Source organism: Colias croceus, chromosome 5 (genome assembly GCF_905220415.1).
Source record: "Colias croceus chromosome 5, ilColCroc2.1".
Lineage (NCBI taxonomy): Eukaryota > Metazoa > Arthropoda > Insecta > Lepidoptera > Pieridae > Colias > Colias croceus.
This window is the reverse complement of record NC_059541.1, coordinates 8,906,138-8,931,326: the sequence shown is the minus strand read 5'-3', so window position 1 is coordinate 8,931,326 and position 25,189 is coordinate 8,906,138. Positions and strand designations below refer to the sequence as shown.

The 25,189-nt window shown below is 33.3% G+C and overlaps 3 protein-coding genes across 4 annotated transcripts in view; 2 read left to right on the top strand and 1 right to left on the bottom strand.

Moving 5' to 3' along the window:
* The window catches only part of LOC123692134 (cyclic AMP response element-binding protein A), a 104,236-nt gene extending 98,888 nt beyond the window's left edge, over positions 1-5,348 (top strand). The window contains exons 4-7 of the mRNA XM_045636789.1: positions 182-329; positions 1,538-1,716; positions 2,080-2,223; positions 2,527-5,348. Of these exons, the coding sequence (XP_045492745.1) occupies positions 182-329; positions 1,538-1,716; positions 2,080-2,223; positions 2,527-2,715 (660 nt within the window). The 3' untranslated portion in view covers positions 2,716-5,348. The remainder of the gene's footprint in view (positions 1-181; positions 330-1,537; positions 1,717-2,079; positions 2,224-2,526) is intronic.
* The window catches only part of LOC123692132 (heparan-alpha-glucosaminide N-acetyltransferase), a 33,154-nt gene extending 7,965 nt beyond the window's left edge, over positions 1-25,189 (bottom strand). Inside the window, exons 1-10 of one of the 2 annotated variants that reach the window (XM_045636786.1) lie at positions 24,835-25,188; positions 20,959-21,089; positions 19,978-20,093; positions 15,243-15,399; positions 13,182-13,386; positions 9,607-9,774; positions 9,021-9,142; positions 8,412-8,581; positions 7,783-7,969; positions 7,087-7,398 (exon numbers count right to left, since the gene is read on the bottom strand). In XM_045636786.1, the coding sequence (XP_045492742.1) occupies positions 7,104-7,398; positions 7,783-7,969; positions 8,412-8,581; positions 9,021-9,142; positions 9,607-9,774; positions 13,182-13,386; positions 15,243-15,399; positions 19,978-20,093; positions 20,959-21,089; positions 24,835-25,026 (1,743 nt within the window). In that variant the 5' untranslated portion in view covers positions 25,027-25,188 and the 3' untranslated portion in view covers positions 7,087-7,103. Of the gene's footprint in view, positions 1-7,083; positions 7,399-7,782; positions 7,970-8,411; positions 8,582-9,020; positions 9,143-9,606; positions 9,775-13,181; positions 13,387-15,242; positions 15,400-19,977; positions 20,094-20,958; positions 21,090-24,834 lie in introns of those variants that run through there. The other variant, XM_045636787.1, reaches the window with a different exon arrangement.
* LOC123692133 (carboxylesterase 4A-like) lies at positions 15,722-17,629 on the top strand. Its single transcript, XM_045636788.1, has 3 exons — positions 15,722-15,935; positions 16,120-17,351; positions 17,428-17,629. The coding sequence occupies exons 1-3, from the start codon at positions 15,750-15,752 to the stop codon at positions 17,621-17,623; spliced, it is 1,614 nt and encodes a 537-aa protein (XP_045492744.1). The 5' UTR covers positions 15,722-15,749; the 3' UTR covers positions 17,624-17,629.

Sequence of the window (25,189 nt, the reverse complement as noted above, 5' to 3'; positions counted from 1 at the left end):
TTATTAATGGATTGTCCAGGATTGTAGTATGAGAAGCAATTGTCTCCAGGATACTTTTCTTAACCATACTCAATCATCCAGTCTCAATACTATCGATTAGAATCATATCAATACTAAAGCTTTTTTACACAATTAAATCAGGTATGAATCTGGTCTTGAATTGCATCGTATATAATTTCAGACTGGTACAATTCACATGCCACAAGCAGTTCTACAGAAGGTGGGGGCGGCAGGGGTGCCGCAACTGCTGCTCAGTGCAGCGCCGCGCATCGCCAACTCTTTAAATAATAACAAGCTATCTATTAAAGTCACATCTTCAGGGTCTTCAGGTATGTGAAAAAATATGGATACTAGTTTTATAAAGCTGAAAATTTTGAGATTTTTTGAACGAGTTATTCTGAGGAACAGGAACGAACCAGTGTTCGAATTGAAGAAATCTTTGTGCAGGAGTGACCATTCATCCTAGAAGGCATAGCCTATTAATCATAGGTGACATAACGCCATAATTGCACCGCACACAACACCTAATATTAATAGTATTGTAAACATTCTAGTTTCCAATCGAATATGGTAAAATCAATTTTCAACAACTTTTTGTGAAGTTAACAGCAATTGAATTCTCTATTTAGTGGATACGTATGAAGTCATGTGAAGAAACTGTGTATGATGACATCACTCTACAAGTAATCTTCACAGAAGAGCGATGTTATTTTGTTCCTTTCGAATATGAGTTGAGCTGTCATTTAAATTTGATTTTATTATCAGCAGGCGTTGGTGAAACTTTGCAAAGTAAATTGAAAATGTCAGTTCACGACATCAAGCAATTCAGTTCTTTTACTTTATTCATTTTTCTTAATTTCATAAAATAATTTTGTAATTTGAACAAAAATAACTATTGCAAGATAATTATTTTAAAAACAATGTTTTAAACGTTTTAAATTCAAATAAAAAAATTTAACACTTTTCTTCGGTGTGGTTTGTTGGTTGGCTACACTGGAAAAGTATGGCATTGCGCTAACACGCTAACACTCTCTCTTTTGTCTTTCGTCTATCGTAAAATCTATACTAATATTATAAAGCTGAAGAGTTTATTTGTTTGAACGCGGGAACTACTGGTCCGATTTGAAAAATTCTTTCGGTGTTAGATAGCCCGTTTATCGAGGAAGGCTATCATCATGCTAAGACCATCAGGAGCAGAGCACTGCGGGTGAAACCGCGCGGCACAGCTAGTATAAAATAATTTCATGCCGCAAAGGACCACATTTCTTTACATATTACCTAGAGCATCTAGTTAACTTTAAACGCAACAACGCATTATTGAAGTGAAAACTTCTTTAGCGGCGTTGGGTATAAAATCTTAAGCTCGCGTCAGGACACGTGACCTGATCGAAAAAGCGTAAGACGGATGGATATCAAATATGCTCAACGTTAATAATCAAGTTTTCACTTCTGCCGGCACTCCCGGAGTGCAACCCGTCTTTTTTGTATTACTAAAGACATTGCTGAAGAACCGATTTTCACCACCATTTTTACACAGGTTTCAACCTGCCGCCCACGCCGCCATCGTCCCTGTCGTCCTCTGACAGCGAGGGCGCGCTGTCCCCCGCGCACGAGGCGCCCCCCGCCGCGCCCGCGCCCCCCTCCCGCCGCGCGCACCTCTACGTGTCGCACCACAGTCGCCAACCAATCAACACGCCGCTGATTAGCAGCCAGCCGGTATGTATTTGTAAAAATAGAGCTGCTGAGCACATGTGTCAGAAGTGAAACTTCTTACTCCATGACGTGACGGCATTGCTATGACCCGATCTTGAATTTTTACTCTAAATGCGCATAAAGAAGTTTCATTTCAAGAACAAACTTTTTCTTTTCTACCTTCTTAAAAGATCCCATCAAATAAAACAAAACCAAAATAAAAATACAGTCATATCCCAAACCAACTTTGATTTAAAAAGTCTTTATCAGTTAAAAATGAAAAAGAATAAATCTGCAAAGCCAATATAAGTACAGCAGTTCAGACCACTAACATTCTTCTAACCACTACGATTATATACTATTTTTATTATTGTTTATTTATTACAGAAAGGTTCAACAGGCACACTAGTGTTAACAGAAGAAGAGAAGCGCACGTTGCTGGCGGAGGGCTACCCCGTGCCCACGCGCCTGCCGCTCACCAAGACTGAGGAGAAATCTCTCAAGAAAATTAGGAGGAAAATTAAAAATAAGGTAGGTACATCGTTTCCTGAAACAATTCTAGTTTCTTTCTGAAATTATACTCTTTACATTTCTCTTAAATTTATACCGAAATTTAAAATCACTCTAAAATAGTTCATTACTGCCCTGTGTCTTCGGTAATGCTATTCCTGGTTGAACAGCAGTCTGTATAAATACAGGTTCGGGCTTTGGATTGTAAGATTCTTAGCATTGTTGATCAGACGGCTTATTTTATAATTTAATTACATCAGTCATCATGATTACTGTTTATCCAAGTCTCTAACAATATATTAATCATAACGCTTTCTCTTCCAGATATCAGCACAAGAAAGTAGGCGCAAGAAAAAAGAGTACATGGACCAATTAGAGAGGAAAGTGGAGATATTATTATCAGAGAACTCAGATTACAGGAAAAAAGTGGATACCCTGGAGCAGAAAAACGCAAGTCTCATGAGCCAGTTGGCTGCCCTGCAAGCCCTTGTGACGAGGGGCACTCGGAAGTGACGTCATAACAACAAACTAGTGACGTCAAACCGATCTTATCTGCACAGGGACTTATTGAATCTGCGTTCTGTATATACCACTTCAATACAAAATTAATCAATTGACGTCACATTGTCGCGGTTGATAGTTGAACGGCAAAATTAATTGTGAAATGGGTTTTATTATCGCAAGATGGCATTCGGGAAGCGGAATTCTATTTTTTAAACTTTTGTTATTAAATCTGTAGCTTCTTTCACTGCATTTGACGCCTTTGTACAAAAGCGGAAACTATGCAGTATTCAATGAATTATTTTCTCAAGTATTTCAATCTATCTCGGCTGTATAATTAGAATATTCTCTGTGAACTTTCGCTTCCTAACGTCCGTAAACATATGATAACAGTATTATTGCCAGTTCTTAAAGCTATGTGGTCATGTAAATCAGATAAAATCTATGGCTGTGAGAAAATATATAGTAATGGTGTAAAATTCTCACAGTTCGCTTATTTTTTGTATAATATTTGACAACGATACTGTCCCTTAACTGAATGTATATTTATAAGGATGTATATTTTGGATGTAATTTACATTTTATCGAACGTTATGTAGGTATCCAAAGTTAAGGACTGTTAGTTTGAATGGTTGCTCACTATATGTTTAGTAAATAGGTATTTTGTGGTGCTGGCCAATTATACCTGCATTTTGTCTTTAGGTATGGTGCCACAGTAGATATTAATAATATACAAATCAGCGCCATCTGTCGACGAAGCGGCAATGAATGAAGACAGGGAAACTTACTGGGCTCTAGATGAATGTTTACGTGTGTTGTTTGAAATCTCGTAATATATTAGTGTCGAACGGCAAATTATTTGTAAGTCTTTATTATGTGCGTTTATTCAATGTGCAATTAGGTTAAGGGTTTTATTGTTACCCAGAGCGTACGTGCATGGCGCTATGTACTTGCAAGTCTGTTCGCTATATTCTTCATTGTATGTTTTTAAACTTTATAAATTGGCCTAAATATTTATATTCGTTATTTAACGCAAAAATATATACTAGAAATCAAATATAAATTATTCTAATATATTAGTGAATTCGTATTATATACTAAATGTATGAAACATCCAAATGAAATTTTATAAGTGTTACCACATTCTTTAATGTACAAGATCGCACGCTGACATTTTGCGATATTTTTGTAATTTCGTATGAATGTCTTGAGTAATTATTTATTTGTGGTACTACTTCGTAGTTTAATGTGATTATGTGGGAGTAATCGGGAAATTTATTAGCATAATACAAAGGTAAGGATTGCTCCTTACCGGTAAACATTGAATTCCATGAATTTGCATTTATAGCGAAATGTGTATCGTCCTAGAGATTTAAACACGTATTTAAGATAACTTTAGATGTATTTTACTAACGGACCTATATGAAGACAGATTTGTATGGAAAATGTTTTCGGTTATGTCTAGTCTCTCGTAGAAACAGTAGAATTCTTGTTAAGAGCCTTCATGTCAGTCTGCGCTCTGTATATCGACAAGTACAAAAATGGCATGCCTTCGACGAAAATTATCTTCAACTATCCATTTTAACGTGAACTAATAATTTAACATTTATTTAATTTATTTTCATCAAATCTGTTCTTTTGCTGCTATTTTACTTTAAACAATTTCGCATTTGATATAAAATGGAATCTCGCTGAGTTTTCGTTACGGTCTTGCCAACTTTCAACAATTTATCGCAAGCATTCAGACTTAACAGTGGCTGAATAATATTGAATTAACATTCTAAATAACTGAACATTCCATTCTTCATAACGAGTGACTTAAAGTGAGCTCTAGTACTTATTAATATTATTATTTAACAAATCTATCATCTCCGTACAAAACGATTTTAATAAACGTATCACATAATATATAAAGCATAATCAATGTAACTATTTATTTATATGGTTAACTTTTTCAATTGATCGGCATAATATTCATAAGTATTTTACAATTTGTGCAATTACCATGTTCTCTTTTACATTATTAGAAGTTCTTCCTATTTAGTGTATAAGTAAATATTCTATTTATATCGCGCTAACACATTATCGTATGGATCCCGCTGCGGGGATAATTTTTAAAAGAATTTATTGAGATATATTTTAAGAGATTTTTTCTAATTAAATTTTAGAAATATATATGTATAAACACAGTTTTACGTGTCTGTCGCTATACATTTTAGATATCTGTGTAGATTAAATGTATCGTTAGTGCATATAAATGTATGAGGAACAGCAAGTGTGCCTGCCTAAACGTTCACTGACTACCAATGTAACGTATCGATATTTAGAGTAGCGATGCGAAAGAGAGGTATCCTCTGTAAAGCTGAAATATATATAAAAGTATTTAACTTGTAGGTAAAATATTTAATTCCTAATATGGCATTTACCGTTTACAGCAGAGTGATTTGATCGATTTATATAAATTTATAAAAAGTAGTTTATATTTTTAACACACCATATATAATATGTCAAAGTTGGTGTCGCGGTTCGGTCGACACAAGAAGCTTATATCTAATACACTGGAGATTGCACTATGAACGTTGACTTGTCACGGGAAGGTATGACCTTGAATGACGCCTGGTTGTTCCTTCATCTCTTTCACACCAACTTGCCAAGTTAGGTGTGAAAAGGACAAAAAACAACCAGGCGTCATTCAAGGTCATACCTTCCCGTGACAAGTCAACGTTCATAGTGCAATCTCCAGTGTATTAGATATAAGCTTCTTGGGTCGAAACAACATATTAATATGAAATGCCAAACTTATGCATACTTGTTAGTATGGGAGCACCACGTGGGTGACAAACAGTTTGATCCATTCGAGATTATCTAATTAATCAGTTATCGTACACTTTAGGATATGGAGTTTATTAATGTTTTAAAGACTAATATATAAAATTTGTTATTAGTCTCGGGTGGATCACACTACATCATAGTGCAACGGACACACGGTTGTCCTATTTGTTATACATTTGAAGTGTAATTTTAATGATGGTTTTATTTGTTAAAACTATTCTCTGTTACCTTGAGTCATGATTTGTTGAATCGTTTGTTTTATTATTATTTTCAATGACATTGCGGATTACTGTCACCCTTGAGCTAATAAAGCGTCGGATATCGTAAATCGATTGTTTTATTTTCCTTACTTTGATTACCTAACCTTCCCTTCTGTCCTTATCCTTCTGTTTACAATTTCTGTACTGTGAAGATGTTGATTACTTCAATATAATTATTAGTCAGATTGAAGCTGAATAGGTATCACAAAAAATTGGTATATTTTTGTTGGGATTCACGGGCCTATGGTCCAATGAAACAAACATATTGATTTAATTTCTTTATTTCAGCAAGCTTACAAAAGTTTTTGACCAAAACCCATGTAAACAGTACATCCGATTGGGACTAGATTTAACGAATTTAACAACCTTCATAATATTTTAATTTTACATTCTCATAAAAACTTTCAGTCTTAAAATACTTAAATACATAAATCTTATAATAATTATGATACAAAATGATCATCCTTGTTTATGCATAATATAATATATAATAACTGCATAATTCATTATATTATCATGTTTTTTTATTCATGAGCATCTGTATTCATATTCTATCCATACTTATTGGGGTCAAATTCATTCGTCAATATAATAAAACGGTAAAATATACCATTGTTGAGTTCAATATGTATATTGAAAATACTAAAGAGAATCATTTTCTATCCAGAAAAAGATGTCGTAAGGCACAAGGCTTCAAGTGGAGCACCAAAAGCGTAGTTTTAAATTTAATAATTCTTACAATTCGAGTAGAATTCGAAATGTTCGTTAAAATCGATTATTTTTCGCTAAATTCCTAACATTAATAGGATTAATCTCATTTCTACATTTGTCTCATAAAACTAGGGTTAGGTGTAATAGTGAAACAATTACAATAGTTTTAAATTCGATTTTCATTTTAAGCTGAATTATTTATAATTTTGAAGATGGCGCTGAATTTTGATATCCTTTGAAACAGGAGATATTTATCGTTATAAAATAATTCGGCTTATACTTTACAAGAAAATGTATAACTGGTGTTGCAAGATTCTCTATAAATTGTACAGAAATTATGTTTTATTTACTTGCAAGTCCAAGAACCATAAAGGTACAATATAGGTACATGAATTGACCAAACCGAACATAACCAATGTGGAATGTGGCCCTAAACGCTCATAATAGGTAACAGTAGGAACAAATATTATCTAGGTTTGTAATTATTCAAATGAAAAGTTCATACCCTATCAAAAACGTTCACCTCAGTCCTCACAAAACACTACATAAAATGATCAGTATTATAATTATCTAGCAACACCAGTCAACCTAACCACATCACAACGTAATAAAAACTTTCTTCTTCGCCATAACATGCGCTATTATCACCCATAACGCCGTACCCCAAACAGCTTCTATCAATCTTATAGCATGTGTTCTCATGACTGGTATTTTCCAATGAAAAGGGAACAAATGGGCACATAGAGAATGTCCTATATATAATGCTATTGCGTTTAGCCCTGGGGCTCTGAAGGGCCCGCCGGCCCAGAGCCGCCATGCGTCTGTGAATGTGTATGTGATGCTGAGGATTGTGAGGGATACTGCTGATGTTGCTAGTACGTAGGATATCGACCTGTGGATTAATAGGTTATTGTAGATTATTATTATAGCAATATATTCGTTTGTTATTTGTGCACATGGCACCAATGTAGAATTGTGTGTATAAATAACTGTAGGTATGTTATATGATGTTGTAACAAGTGAAGATCGTTAAATGTAATACAAGTGTGCATAATATGTATGCGCATATTGTAACGTGTCTTATAGTAGGTATAGTCAATAATACTTTATACTATTGACTTTAGTATAAACAATATACATACTGTATTGTATTTTACTGTTGTGTAATGTGTCAACATGTATGTCATATCGCCAGACGCCAGTATACTGTGTATTGTAGAGTCGTCTCATGTGCGTGTACTGTTAACTGTAGGTATAGTATGTCATGTGCACTTACCATAAGCTCTTATTAATCGGCACAACCCCATGATCCCTTGAGAAGCCGGCTAGTAAGGCAGCAGCTAGCGCCAGTGCTAATGCAGCTGCGAGCCAGCGGGATACACGAGCTTTGTGCGAGCGCTGTAACACTGCTGTAGCACCCGCTTGTATACCTGCTAGAGCTTGTACCGCGGATGTTAGACAACCTGTATGTGAATACAGATTAGAATAGAGAACAAAGATAATATGTTGAAGGACCTGTGGGAGAAAATATACTGAAGACAGCCTACACGCATTGGGAATGGAAGTACCTTATATGTGAAGATGCACCGTGGACGTACGGCACCTTTTGCGCGAACAGAATAGTAGGAGCTTACGAGTGGAGCTGTATTTCGGACATAATATAATAGAAGGACTTTATAAGTAGAGCTGTGCTACGGATACACCCTATATTATGAGCATGCAGAATTTTTTACCAGAAACGCGACTGGCAATACGACCCTGCTCAACAAAAGCAGCGCCATATGCCTCAAAGTTGATTATAACACACTTTTGCGTAGACCATTATGTATTTTAGTTAGTTCGTGAATTTGGCACTATATTTTTTTCCATGTTTTCAATAATTTTAATTTTTCTACTAAAACTCACCCAACAGCCCCTCGGGATCAGTAGCAGGTCCTCCATACACCCTCCTAGCATCACTATGCTGGTACATATGCGATTTCCCCAGTAACAACCGGTCTATATATCCCGCGGCACCACCACTGCACTCTGGGGCCACCCAGTCGTCGTGTTTACCGCCTGGACCGAGGTAACCGCTGGGAAATATATATAATGAATTAAAATGGAAATTGAATAAAATGTTTAAATCAGTATTTGTTATTGAGAGAACAGATAGTAAAGAAATTACTGAGCTAACTACTATTTAAGGTACCTTTGAACACACCAATAGATATAAAAAAAAAAACAATCTATTATGACTTTTCCTCATTTTATTCGTAAGGAAACAATAATCTTAAAAGTATGGAGAACAAGAGTCTTAAAAGTCAGTGAAATATGTCTCCATATTTTGTGAAATTAAATCCAAAAACGCGAATTCTATCGATGAATCCAAATCCATCTCAATGCGAATTCTATCCTGTATGTTCTATTAGGTAGGTAGGTACGTACCTAGTTCTTTTTAAAAAACTGCTGTTCAAATTAAACAATTTCAATAAAAACAAACTTTATCAAATAAACACAAAAAATATAACTCACGCAGGACAATTAGGATCATGTACAATAAACGTAATAGCACTATGTAGAGCTATGAGCACGGCGGCGAGCACCCAGCACCACATACAAGATAGAATGTCCTTTAGCGCTTGCCCACATGCTCCCTGTAAAGATGAAGTTTTACTTATAAAGATTAATTAAAGGGTTAATTAATCTGAAATAATCAATTATTAATTACAGTGTTTTCAATTTTAATTTGTACCTAACTATACTTAGTTATTATAAAGATCATATTGAATCTACCTACTACAGTTAATGAATAAAAAAGTAAAAAGCTCATCTCCTAGGATCAATCCTATTATTTTAAGTGACACGGAGGTAAACGTATCTAGAGATTAGAGAGTAGAGAGTAGAGACAGATTCAAGTTCTTCGCGAACATTTTTTTCTACTCTATCGCAGTTTAAAAAGTTCAGGAAATTATGTGTATTCTCGCAAAAAAGTCACCCACAAATATTGGACAATGTGTGTATTTCATCCTTCTAAACAAACTAATACAAATTTTAAATAAGAACTTAAATAATAAATATAGAAGAAATTTAAAGAATTATAATATGAAGAATTACTTACCCTCGGCGGTGTATAATATTTAGGAGCAGTTAGCGCATAAAAACCAGCAGCAATCAAATATGCGACTGCTAATCGTTGTAATACTCCAAAGATCCTCAATTCACTCAGCATATTAGACCCGTATATTGTGTTCAAGGAAACACCAAGTAGAAACATCATAATGGAACGCTGAAAGAAAATTGTTTATAAAACATAACATGGAAGGTTATTATGAAAGTTCTTACATAAAACTATTGGTTATTTATGTTTGTTTTATTATTGCAAATGAACATGATTCTTTTTGAATATTTCAAAATGTGTTAGTCATTTACCATAGTTTCAAATAGATTTTGAAAATAAAAAAGTATTGAATTAAAATATATTTCATATGACATTGCTTGAAAATGGTTTAAGTATAATGTATTCTGCACCTATATTGTGTTTATGATTGCAGAATGTAGCCAAGTTCCGTAAGAATTATCCCATCTGTATAAATGATATAAACTATCCGGTTTTAAACCAAAACTACATAAAAATATTGTAATACTAGCTTTCCACCCGCGGCATCGCCCGCGCAGTCAAAGAAAATCCCGCATAGTTCCCGTTCCCGTGGGATTTCCGGGATAAAACCTATCCTATGTCGTTTCTCGGGTATCAAAATATCTCTATACCAAATTTCATGCAAATTGGTTCAGTAGTTAAGGCGTGATTGAGTAACAGACAGACAGACAGACAGAGTTACTTTCGCATTTATAATATTAGTATGGATTTTAGTGTTTAAGTTAGTTGCTCATAGTTGAATTCTTCTTGTATTAACCTGTATAGTATTATATTATCTACGGTAATACAATAAAAACAAATAGTAGCTAACTCTGAAATACCAAGACAATCCTTGAAGCCGTTTCCGAGAAAAAAAAACCATTATTCGTTTATTGAATGTGGACAGTGAATGGCAAGACATCGCGTCAACAATTGAACATGTTATTTATCAATTTGAATGTTTTATCATATGAGGAGTACGATCCCGTTATTATAAATTAACCGTATCGGATTAGAAACTAAACCAGGCCGGCATCCTTTCTTTGGGTCAAGCCAATTACATCACTAAAGCAGTGCTTATTTACCTCAACTAAATTGTGTTACTTTATAGACACAATATTAGTAGGTCCTTCACTCTACATAAAAGGCTTCTATGCTTATATTATTATATAAAAATATGGGACATACTTAGTCCAGATTACAATATAAAATTCCAACTAACAACAAATATTTAAAGCAAAACGCTTCCTTGTCGTTACATTCCCTTTAGTAATAAATTTAAATGATATTTTATTTATATTTTAGACTTGTTTGCTTGTTTAAATTTAAAATAACGTCTGCTCACAAATAATCAGCACATCAAAGGAGGCAGAGAGAGCGTGCACGCGAGTATGGAATTCGCAATGTAACATCTCGAAACACTGCATATTTAATGCATCTTTATATCTAACACACGTACTCGAGGAAATCGATGATGTAATGTATGAAAGTGGCCTAATGTCCGTTATAAACGATGCAATTTAAACGTTCAAATGACGGAAATTAGCTATCCTTGACAAAGCATTTTTGCAGTGTTGTTGCAGAACAGAATTACTTTTTTTTTCGTTTTTAAGTTACAGTAGGTAATTTTTAAACATTCTAAAGCTCTACATTATTTTTTTTTTTTTGTCGATCTTATTGTTCTTTATATTTCACGTCCATAATAGTATTTCATAAATTGAAAATGCGGTTACTCGAATTGAGGACGAGTTCAAAAATGCCCATTGTTAGTAGTACAGTTAAGTTTGACATAACAATACATTTAAAGGTTAAACCAACCGGCGTCTCTTCCTACATTATTGCAAATAAACGACAGGGACTGGTTTGGTCGAGCGCAGTCAGCGTTCGGTTAGCTGTTATGTAATTCTTATCAAAGCCTACTTTATGGCAAATATAACTTATTAAGTATTCACGAAACAATTACTAAATCTATTTAAATATTTAATCAACAAACTCTTCACTTGCCATTTCCCTTCTAATAATCGCTTGAGATAATTTATAATCCATACTATAATATTATAAATGCGAAAGTAACTCTGTCTGTCTGTCTGTTACTCAATCACGCCTTAACTACTAAACCAATTTTCATGAAATTTGGTAAGGGGATATTTTGATACCCGAGAAAGGACATAGGCTATTTATCCCGGGAAAATGACGCAAACCCAGAAATCCCACGGGAATGGGAACTATGCGGGTTTTTCTTTGACTGCGCGCCGGGCGAAGCCGCGGGCGGAAACCCAGTAATTTATAAAAGATTTAGGCACATTTAAATCAAGGTCATTCGTTATCACCTTACTTTATATTTAAAAATTCATTTTTAAGCACATTCACAGAATACATAATAGTAGCTAAACGCTACAGAACGGACACTCTCCGCCTCCCGCCAAAATTAAACACTTACCTCACCCCGCACGATCAGACATGTTATGGTACCCATTTCCCCGCAAGGACGATACCAACGACGTCTTTAGACGAAACGCAACGAAGATTGACAACATTAATCAAATTGACTTAAAGCAATTTTATTATTTTGGATTTGTGATTATCGTTTTTCGTAGAAAATGGTTAGATATTGTGCTGTTTACGGATGTATTTCATCAGAAAAACGCGAATTTTTTTTTACGCTAGTCACAAATGTGCCAACCATAAAGAGTTTACACACACATTTGCAGTCTCTACAGTGTGACTGTCAAAACTATAATTTTGTATGGAGTGTCCGGGGTGTGGCACATTTATGTCAGATTCCATCTAATCTAATTTTGCGTCAAAGAGATGCGAACTGTATCTAATGTAGAAACTAGAGTTATCATCTGTTTGTGATCTACCGATATTATGTAGTTGTTATATCAATCGGCCGATTAAGTTTTTATAGACAGTTGTGATCGTATAATAATGATAAAGGAAAATAAATTTCGAATGTATAGGACATTGTTTTAAATTGATTATTATAAAAAATATTAACATCACAAACTATAAAAAAGCACAACATATTTTTTAACTCATTTTACTACTAACAAGACTTGGTTGGGACTTCATTTAATAGAAAGCAACGAGTCTATAATATAGTAGAAACAGAATTTGCCTTTAATTGCATTTTTGCTTCATAAAGCGTAACGTTTCATGCACAATTGCCTATCCGTAATAAGTATAAGATAAATTACGTGCTCATAACGTACAAATATGTCGTCATACGAATACATGCGAAAAAATAATTTTGATAATTCGAATACAAGTTCAAATTTCAGAAAAGCACTTTAGTTAAAGCACTACATTTGCATGTAAAAAAGTGTCAGAAGTGAAACTTCTTTGGCAAGGTTCAAAGATTAACCAAGATCCATAACGTGGCGGTATTGCCATGAAACAACCTTGAAATTTAATTACTGTCAACGCACCTAAAGAAGTTTCTCTGAAAAAAAAGTTTTTCAGAAAAAATACACTCAAAATGTACCTGTTGCACATCTGTATCAAACATTTTTACCAATAACCTTATTAATAAAACAATTAACATTATAACTCACCCGAACAATGTGTATAAATATCTTCCACCTCGGGATGCCCTTAGCGAAAGCGCTCTTCACAGAGAGTGGAACGCACACGCCCATGATCCACAAAAAGGCTGGAAACACCAAATCCCCGACGGCCAGACCGTTCCATGTCGCGTGTTCGAGCCACCAGTATCCCCCCGCACCATCGTTCACGAATATCATGAAAACTATCGCCATTCTAAAAGATTAATAATTGTATCTATATGTAAATTTACAAGAAGATACCTTAAAGCTAAACCGTTGTAGGTTTATAACAAACAAATTCTTCTAATAATATGTATGAGAACATAATGTTAGAGCCACCAGTACCCCCCGTACTGAATATCATGAAAAATATCGCCATGCTAAAAGATAGTGTGATGAGATAGAAGTGTCCTAAAACCTAGTATAAGAAGCTTACACAAAGCTTTTACAAAAACCCTCTTATAACATTTGAATCTAATAATATAATCGTTTTGCTGTCCAGCTCGCCAGCAAAAAAATAATAAAAAAAAATAACTAAAATATTTAACATTCAACATGAAATCAAAACCTTTGTCCTTGGCGTTTTAATATTCAATGAAAAAGGAAACGAATAATTCATGTTCCACCAATACAAGACATGCGTCTGATATTCGTGGAACGTAAAGTTAAAGTATCCTCACTAACATATTTGTACTTTACAAGAAAGTGTAATTTTATTATTTTTTCTGTAAGACTGTCATATTTTGCCTCGATCTATTTTTGGTTCGTTTATACTTTAATTAACCTATAAGCTCAAAGAATAACTTATAGTTCAGGATACATCGCCCATTTTTGCAAGTGACTACTATCAAGCTGATTTTCCGTTTGTAGCTTTATTTTGATGAGACACCGAATAATTTCGTGTACGAAACTCTCGATTGTGGTAGCTAACACAGATAACAAAGATAAAATTTTTTGATTTGATGGTTCTCAAATATTTATTACGCAATTTGTAGGACAATATGTCTGTTGAATTATATAAACATTAACTAAGTGAAAACAAAAAAATCAGCTTGTTAGTAATCATTTATGATGACCTCGTTATCGATACACTTTAGAAAGGGGGACTCTTTGAACAAACCATAGATTTTGTAGGACAAATATTTTTTCGAATAATTTAGGTAATTATCTTGAGATTGAACAAAAAAAAATTCATTCAGTTAGTAATAAATATTTGAGAACCATCAAATCAAAAATTTTTTTAGATGTGTTCTTTTCATTATTATTAATTTTAGGAGAGATAACAAGGATTTGTTATCTCTGTTAGCTACCACAATCGAGACTTTCGTACACGAAATTATTGGGCGTCTCATCAAAATAAAGCGACAAACGGAAAATTAGCTTGATAGTAGTCACTTGCAAAAATGGGCGATGTATCCTGAACTATTAATACGTTTTACGTATAAAATTAATATCTTATGTACAGTCAGTACATACTATAGCTGTATCCTTTTCCAACTAATACAAATAAAAGAGACGGAAGTCCTCTCAGACATCGGGACAGGTATAACCCGTATACCCCTTACGCTATTAATAAAAGGAGTGGTTTTAATTATAGTTGTTTAATTACACATATTGCCCGCTCAGTTGTTAAACGCATAATAAATAGTATGAAACAACCAGTTGTGGATGCAAGTTAGAAACATCACATTTGTTCCGTGGGAACATAAAAAGAAAAACATTCACGCGAGCAATGATATGCTTAATATGGCAATAGCTCTTTTCAATTTTGTATCGATTACTGCTTGAAGTGAATGATTTGCGAGGTATGCATCGCTGATGGCATATTATTGCAGACTTCATCATTGAACCAATATCTAGGTATGCAATAGGAATCATCGTGTTTTTGTTTCTAGACAAAGAGTGCAGATAATAATCAGGTATCTTCCTAAAATTAATAATAATGAAAAGAACACATCTAGTAACACAACAATCTTCTATCCTAATAAAAGCAGCTGCCGTCACCGTCATATATGTCATACCAACAAAATTTTACATGCTTAACAAGTGTCGAATATATAAAAGACCAACCCTCTAAATGTATCCAGAGCACGTAACCGTTGTTGTATTGCCAGTTCCTTGTCTCCATAACGTAGCTTTGCAGACCTCCTCACCCTTGACATTATGAGCTTCAATACTCCGTACACCACCCATATTCCGAGTAGTAATCCCAGCAGTAGGAGCAAAGCTGTGACAAAATTAAAACGAGAAATACAGTTATTGCCTGTGGCGCCAAACGAAAAATACAAATTAATTGATCATTAGGTACTATGTAAAGTTATATTGTTAATCAAACTAAATCATGCAGATTAATAACTTAATACCTGAAAAACCCTTACAAATTCCTTTCATTTTTGGGGATTTGTCTTGTATAAAATAATCTTGAATATATCAAACTTCAAGTACATGATAAGTTAGATGAAAACGATATCAATTCATCATCACGTACATTATCACGAAAGCATTCATAGATATTGCATTTTGAAAGTGACTTTCAGCTGGGAAGCATTTGAGAATCATTCATGGATCTTTGACAATATGGAAATTTTAAGTATAATTTGTGTTTTTAGTTTAATAAGTAATGCGTATTCGGCCCAAGTAAGAGTTGACCCATTAGTGCTAATTGATCAAGGACTTGTAAGAGGCTTAAAATCCAGCGACGCGAACTATTCACAGTTTTTGGGAATACCATATGCGCAAGTGGATTTGGACAATCCTTTTGGAGTAAGTTTTGCATGCTATTATACATTTATGTTTGTTTAACGCTAATAAATTCAATATCTAACAATTACTATTGTTTACTATTATCGTATGTTGCTGAGTTACATTTACGTCAGATAAGATAAATGTAAATATTATGTAACATAAGTAATTCATCTTAATAAAAAACTAAATTAATATGTTTCAGGCTGCACGTCATCATCCCGGCTTTGATGAAGAAATCTTTAACGCATATGACGATTCCATAGTATGTCCGCAAACTGTTAAATCATCAATGCGATCGGATAGTGATGCAATTGAAACTTTAGATTGTTTGCGGTTGAATATCTACGTTCCTACGATAGCTAGTTCACAAAATCCATTGCCAGTATTAGTATGGTTTCACGGGGGTAACTATGTCGTTGGTAGTGCTAATAGTTACGATCCTGAAAATCTAGTAAGACAAGGAATTGTCGTTGTCACAGTTAATTATCGGTTAGGTCCCTATGGATTCATGTGCCTCGACGTACCTAATGTTCCCGGAAATCAAGGTCTAAAAGACCAATATGAAGCTCTTACATGGGTAAGAAGAAATATACGCGCTTTTGGAGGAAATCCCTATAACGTGACCATTGGAGGGCAAAGTGCAGGTGCAGGGTCTGCTTTACTTCACTTATATTCCAATAAAGACAAACTTTTCAGTAAAGTAATTGCTCAAAGTGGTACTCCTCATAAACCTGGGTCATTCGTCAACGCAGATGTCGAAGTCGCTAAACAATTAGCTCTACACCTTGGATTCAATACCACAGACACATCTGAAGCGTTAGAATTCCTCAAAGGCACACATCACAAATTAGTATCTGGTGCAGCTGCAGATTTGGATTTAAAACTAAGGCCGTGTAAAGAAAGGTCTTTTAGCGGAGTAGAGAACTTCATAGTCACGGATCCATTTTCTCTTTCAAATGCTAAGAAAGTTAAAGGGACTCCGATATTAATAGGTCAGACTAGCAACGAGTATTATGGTACTAATGCTAACGAAGATGATGAATATTATAAGTCCAATATATTTTATGAGACTTTAAAAGAAAGTTTTTATCTAAACAATGAACAAATGGAAGAAGCTGCTCTAATTGCTCAACATTTTTACATTGGTGACGAACCAAGTTCGAGAGATTTATCATTTGAATTAGATAATTTTTCTACGGATTTTCTTATGAAACATCCCATAGAACGCACTACCTCTAACTTACTAAAGGAAAATGCGAAACCAGTGTACCAATATGAATTTAGTTATGTTGGAGATAGTGAGAAAGACGATGCCGTACACAACGAAGAATTAAAATATCTTTTCAATTTCGGTGGTACAGTGGAAGCTAATGAGAAAAATAAATTGCTTATTGCACGAATTACAAAATTGTGGGCCAATTTTGTAAAATATGGGTAAGATTTCATATTTACTCCTATTGTAATGTCTTCCTTAATATTAATAAATTTATTATTAATTATTGTTTTTCAGTGATCCAACGCCTGTGGTTGACGATATATTGCCTGTCAAATGGAAGTCGGCGGGAAAGGATTATCGACCATACATGATTATTGATGCTGATCTAAAACTTGAGTATCGAATAAACAAGGAGAGCATGGCTTTCTGGGATCTCTTTTATAAAGCCTACGGGCATTATAATATTTACACCAGAGATTGCAGCTTTTAAATGTATTGATTGTCGTTATGACTGAATTTACTATATATAATGTAAATATATATAAAATACATGTAAATAAATGCATTTTTCGTTTACTTTGATTTATTTGAACATAAAAAAGCTATTAATAAGAATATTATGTTCTACATAAACGCTAAATTCTGTGGAAATATTGGCAACGGAAGTAAAGTGAAATTCCTCATGTTTACCAACATTCCGAGACACCAGAATGCATTATGCATGAGACATACAGTGGGTACAGAATCGTAAGAAATAATTGAACAGTTAAAATATCCTGTCAACAACCGTAGGCTGGCAGCGGATAAAGTTCATCAAATCGTTGAACCCGAGGTTGGAAGAATTCAATACAGGATCTCCGCCTAAATAACAAGATGATCATCGTTATTGTTTAATTGACAAGAGTTCCGAGACGGTGTTATTTCTTTCTTATTACTTATTTTTAAAAATTGGTATAATTACTCAGAATAAAGATATGCTTAAATTAATTGAAGATATATACTTGTATATGTTTCTTCTTATTGTTATTTCGATCGATAGAATCATCGATTTTTCTTCAACATTGAATTGATTCAGCCGCAAAAGATACCTTCTAATAAAATCTTATACAAATTGACTCATGACACTTTTATCAATAATAAAACTTTCAATATCATTACAATACAAATAAAGGTCGATTTAACATAAACCACAACTTTCGCTATTTCCAATACGTGAATCTGTTACGCTAGAATTTCTTAATTTTCTCTGTCCCTAAGTGCGTGACGACGCGCTTGTGATCGCATTTAACTCAAGTCTCAACAATCATTATTTTTAACTGCATCATTGTAATCTTTGCACACGATAATAAATCTAGTGTACTTTGTTTTGTGGATTTCATAAAGCACAAGTAGGCTGTAGGTCATTTATTGAACAAATCGTAATAATCGTCACCTCATCTAGAACTAGGTATAAGTTAGGAAATGCGATTTTAGAACCAGTAAAGTTTATTACCCAAAATTTTTTTTATAAATATATCAATTTAAAATAAACAAAGAAAAGGAGACTTTACATTAAAAAAAAAATTTGGTTGTCTGTAAAGTAGGTTTACTGACTATAGTTGAACGTGACAACGTCCGATTGTGCTTCTTTGTCGCTCGTTGCGTGCTCTCGCTTGCACTTCAAGCATTACATGGAACGCCTCAGATGAGTCAGAGCGAGGTAACGCCGCATGAGTCATGTTTTTTCGTGCGTGCAACCGGCTCTATCGAATAAGACGTTGTCACGAAAAAAAAATACATTTTGACATATTAAGGCAGATAGCGAACTTTCGATTGATTATGAAATATTTTGATTTTATAATATAATATCAAAAAATTAATAAATTGCTATTTGATATGAAATAAATAGGTAATAATATCTAAATATAGCAAACCTTATGAATGCTCTTGTAATAAAAGCTTCAAGTTGAAAGCACTGACCTCCATAATTTGCATATAGGAATACATTACGACTCAATAATACATATTATATTATAACAACTCGACCAGATGGCACTGCCCCACTGATCTTGAAACATATCTTAAGATATTTATATTTTTGTCATTGACTATGGCTTTGTAACAAATGTAATATTAGAATGAGCTAGGTAAATTGGATTTTAAATTGAATATGCGAATTTCAGAAGTGAGTTGAAGACCGAAGAATTCCGTATCGTTTAGCTTATAACTTTAATTTAGTGTTTTTTTTTCAGATTTTACATTTTTTCGAAAGAAATCCCTCTTCACTGTCGGCTCTTTCATTTTCTGCACAAAAATTATAAACTAAAGGTACCATTTATTTTTTTTTAACTCTGAAGAGTCTAACATAATAATAATTAGTAAGTAATTACAAAAACGAACAGCACGGAAGTCGGAAATAATGCAACGTTATCATTATTGTAAAATGTAAATTATAAGAAATATTTAAACAATGTGAAGCCCAAGCATGAATCATGTTGACTAACGCAAAATATTATTCCATGTCATATGTTTTCTAACAATAGTGCACTAAAAGTTGAGATTGTAGATAAAATAAAATTGTTGAAGCAGGTCAAGAGCGAGATAACGTCTTCGGATATCATGTTAAATCTAGACAAGGGCGAAATTGAATATTTTTGTGTCAAGGGTCTCTTGAGGACAACGGAATCAATTTTATTATTGTGAATTTGCATTTTACAGTCGTTACTTCTAAAGATGGTAAAGGATTATAAGCAAAATGCATGTTTATGTCGAAATCCATTTTGCAAATTTATTAACACTTTTGTTTATATGGTTTTGGAAATTTGGAGTTAACATGAATTACATAATAAATAAATAAATACTTACGCATATAAATATCGACTGGTTCCCTTGTGGTTCGAACATCACAGCCTTCGCCGGTTACATTCAAAGTGTAAACTCCAAATTCTCCCAAATATGGCCTTAATTGACAAATCAATCCCCTAAAATAAAACAAAATAATTGAAATGAAGGTAACATAGCAAATATTATAATATTGATAAAATTTTGTATCATAAAATATTATCGATTGCCGACTGCATATATTACATGTATTCGTTTTGGCGCGCTCTACAATTTTAATTGAGAACGTTGCATCACAAAATTTCCTTTTTGTTTAATTTTTTGCCAACCAGCCATTAACAAAATCTAAATGTCAATAAAGGTTTCATTTGCATTCTATTGTTTAGGAGTTGATTGAATTGAACATAACATTATAATATTTGGTTTGGTGCCGGTATAGGCTCTGCTATAAGAAATAGAAAAAAAATAATGATGTTACTCAAGATTGACAAATGTGAAACACTGTAGGAATATTTGATGTGAAAACTCAATAAAAATTCTACCTCAGTAAACAAGTTCTATTAAACTGTCTTTCTAGATTGTAAAATGTCTATGAGAACTGTCAACCATGTTGAAAAATTGCGAAACATGTTACCAAGTCAGTATGTATCTTATTTTTTCCCCGCGTTATGTTACTAAGAATATTCTGAATGTGACTTTCTAGTTACACTGCGAACCTTACAAAATAAATTTCCAATTAATTTAGCTTTTGTCTTTTTAGCTTTTGGTATATTTTAAAATGCTTAAGTAATTATACGTATTGGTTTACACGTCATATATCTGCCTACTTTTGAAAGTGGGTCCTATTTGTTTATAATTTTGAAAATAGTCGCATAAATGATAGCATTATGAGTCGACTCTGTACATATGGTATGAAGGTACCATGTAGATTTCTATGGAAGGTACCATATGTACAAAGTCGACTCGTAACTAGGTATATTTATATGTAGTATAAACATAACTTACGAAGTATTCCGAACACTCATATAATCTTCAGAAGTGTCCATGTAGACCCTCCAGGTGACGCGTTTCGCGGTATCCACAACCCACCAGCTTTCAAATCCGGCTGATATAGACTTTTGCAGCTCGAAGGGACACTACAAATTTGTAACAAAGACTTAGAATTAAAATTAAATAAAAGACTTCTAAAAATATAGAGACCGATAAACACGTTTATTAAAAAAAGTCTTTTAAAAATATAACTTCACTAAAATATCTCAAATGATCACATCTATGCCACATTTTTAAAATGTTCTAAAAAAAACAGATTTTTATTTTCCTCTATAAATAAATATGATCAAACGATTTCAGATGATATGTTTCATCGTGCCATCGACCATCGTGCATCCAATGTATTTTATAGTACGCTACAAAAGTATTTGCTAAAACATTGCGTGGTTTCTCAGTGACTTGGCATTTGGTATCGAGAAGAAAGGTGTAATTATGTAAGAGAGTCTCGAAAAGGCGCGGAATTCGCGACCAGACTCAAAACGAGTTGCGGCTTTACCGCCAAATTGAAAAGCAAAAACTGTAAGAAAATATTACACTGCCTCGTAATTACATAAGATGATGTGCACAATATTACGAGAAATAACGATCTGGATGAGTTCAAATACTTACGAATCTTACTTTATATCATATACAATAATATTACAGCATACAATACCTACTTAAAATACATAAAACTGGAGCGAATAGAAGAGCGAACTTACCCTAATTTACAGTAAATAGATAACATATTAGTTACATAAAGATTTTAATTTATACTAGGTGATCTAGAATTTGCTAGTATAGTTTTTGGTAGAGCCAAGAGCCATTCTGTTATGCCTATATATAATATTATTATTATTAATTATATAAACATTACGACATAATTTTTTAAATTATTGTAGTGAAATATATAATTTATAATATTGTTTAGACTTTAGATCTACAAAGAAGAGGTAAGTACATTCATTGTTATATTTTTTTTTATATTTATTAATGATCTACCAGCATATTATATAAATAAAATAACAAATATATCAAAGCAAACTATTCCACAATTCCAATTTCTCTACACACGCTCGCGTGATCAAAATATTTGACACACATAGCTACTAATAATTACATCTCTTACACTAGTTATCGCGTAAATGAAATCAGAACAGTGATGAAAAAGTATACACAAACTTTAATTTACTATTTTATTAATTGGACAATAAAATTGTCGTTCATATCATTTTTAAAGGATCGGTATCAGGTATATAGAAGTATGCGAATCAAATATAATATGCCAATCAAACAATATATAAATAAATTTTTAGCAATTAATTATTATCTAAGATAACTCAATTATCTTTGATTATACAAAATCGTCTTGAAATATTTTTTAATTAAACTATAATATACTGTAATATGTTTGCTTTGTTTTTAACAATAACGAAATATAATGTTTGTATGACAGATATAAAAAGATAATTAGAAATTTTTAATGAGGGGGATACGTGATTTCCCCGGAAAATCCCTTCGACACGTCATCGGCTCCATCAATCAAAAGGTCAACGCACTTCATAATGTGATAATGTGACACGCAGTTAAAAAATATAAATCTGCCCTTCAAGCAGCATATTTTTTAGCATATCATTGAAGTATAATGTATGTATTTGGTAACAAACATCTCTGTATAGTAATTCTATCAATAATTGAGTATAAAATAACAGAATCGTCAATTTGAATCATTAAATTGTAGAGCATACACATAGTACTAGTAGTAGACAGACATTGCAGATTCACGCATTCGTGAACCAAATAAAATGACAATATCTATGTTAGTAACAACTTACATACTTGAATATTTAAATAGATAAGTACTTTCAAAATAATGCACGCGACTCGAAGGTTATTTGAGAAATCGCGCGTGTTATAATATACAAGTGTAACAGGACGTGGTTGGTTCATAATTTAGCAATTAACTTAGTATATTAACTGCACATTGTAAATCATCAATGATCATCAGTGTGAAGTGAGAAAACTGATTCAAGTTCCTGTTAGCCTTAATAGGTAATTTTAAAATTTATGACGCCTCCAAACAATTTGTTAAAAGTTGAACTTAATAATTGTGCATTATATAGGTTCACACGGTAAACATAACCCGTTGGTAGTAATTATTACAATAAAACTCTTCTCATTTTTCTACGCATCGACGGTGTTGACGACTTGATGATAATTATAGAGTTTAAAAGTCTGTATGTATGTAATAATGTGTGTATGGAATATGTTATGCATAAAAAAAAAGAAAGTTCTTTACTAAAATAACAATAAACGTTTGTTTATATTATGTATATCCAAAAATACGGAAGCCGTAAAAATTCACTTGAATGTTGATATGCAGTGTCGCTTAGAATATATGGAAATTAATAGCCCATTACCATTACGCTTTTGTTGGGTAGGAAATAAAGAGTGATTTCGTAATCAGACGTAATTTATTATACAACAGTTGTATTTAGAAAGAGAAATAGAAAGAGAATGTAATTCAGAAGTGGAGAGTGTAACAGGTACGAACCAAAATTTAACAATTACCAAATGCATTTTATTCTGTGCATTCTTAAAAACATTGCTTTTTCAGATTGAATGAAAGTGGGACAACTGCCCCAGAATCCCTGTTTCAAATCTCGTTTTATATTATAATAAACCTATAGTTTGGACTGGCTCCAATTCGCTACTTTAATATTTTTTAACTCTTCCTTTGTAATATGCAAGATAATAATTAAGGAGTTATTGTCGTATAGGTACTTTAAATCAAACGAATCGTTTTGTTAATTTTTCAGGATTGCATTGCTAATAAGTAACGACTTAATAGCTAGATTCTATTCAAAGTTGATCTTAATATTAAACATAATTATTATGTTGGTAGGTATTGAAATGTTTAAATTTAAACGGTTGAAGGTTGGTCCTAAATTCGTGACTGTAATTAGGTATAAACAAATATGGTCGTAACAATGAACCTACTGTCTCCATGTTTCCAAACCAATCATCTTTTTCATGATGAACGAAAATAAAATTGTAAACGTAATGGTTGTTGTTGTCCCTACTTATCCATATTATGTTATGTACGTACCTATCCATCCATAAAATACATAATATACATTTTTTACACAATTATAACCCCGGCTTCGCCCGTGGTACATATTTTGCAATTAAAAGTAGCCTATGTCCTTACTCCTTTCTCGGGTATCAAAATATCTCCATACAGAATTTCATGCAAATTGGTCCAGTAGTTTAGTCGTGACAGACAGACAGACAGAGTTACTTTCGCATTTATAATATTAGTATATCAAGTATGGATAAATGGGTATATTTATAAATATTCTATGACATTTATGACCTCTGTTATATATTCATATCATTATGTAGATAATTCGTATCTTCTTATAATATTATATTAATATTAACTTCAACGAAATTACTTCTCCGGACATGATTACAAGTATACTGGTAAAGCGCGTCTTGTCTCAATTATTATTTATATCAGAAGCTTTTAGAACCATTTCTCAATAGTCACAAATAATGATTCACTTCACAATACAAACAAAGACACTTTGATACAGTTGAAAAGTACCGAGATTAGTAAAGTGTTTACATCTATTTTCAAACGAAGGACGTAAGTAGTTATAGGTTCATAAACCTGTCAATAGATTTTATGGGTGTTTACTAACACTCTGAATGTTTTATTAGTCAATACTTATCACATATTGGTAATATTTACTCCGAGCAGAAACACTATTTCTTAATTATTCTAATCCTAAAGTTTTCTTACTTGCTCTAAAAATAAGTACTTAAATCCTAAAGTTTCCGACTTACTCTAAAACAATCATCAGAAACGCTGTACACAGCGACGTTCCTATCAGCCTCCCCGACCACATACGCTTGATCCATCATCAGAGAGCTGATGTTGAGCCCCTGGAACTCCTCCACGCCGGGGTCCTCCAACCACGAGCGCACCACATCCTTATACCACTGCCAAGTATCATTTACAGCCGCTGACTCATTCATTGTCGCACTTTAACTATACGCGATGTAAGTCTTAAGAACACATTTCGCTTATGAGCGTCTAGGCGACGAGAGAAGCGGACTTGCACTGCCGGTAAAACCGGTGTCCGTCGCACGCCGCATCGAGACTCATGAGCCAAGACTAGGCTTTCTACGCGAAATAATA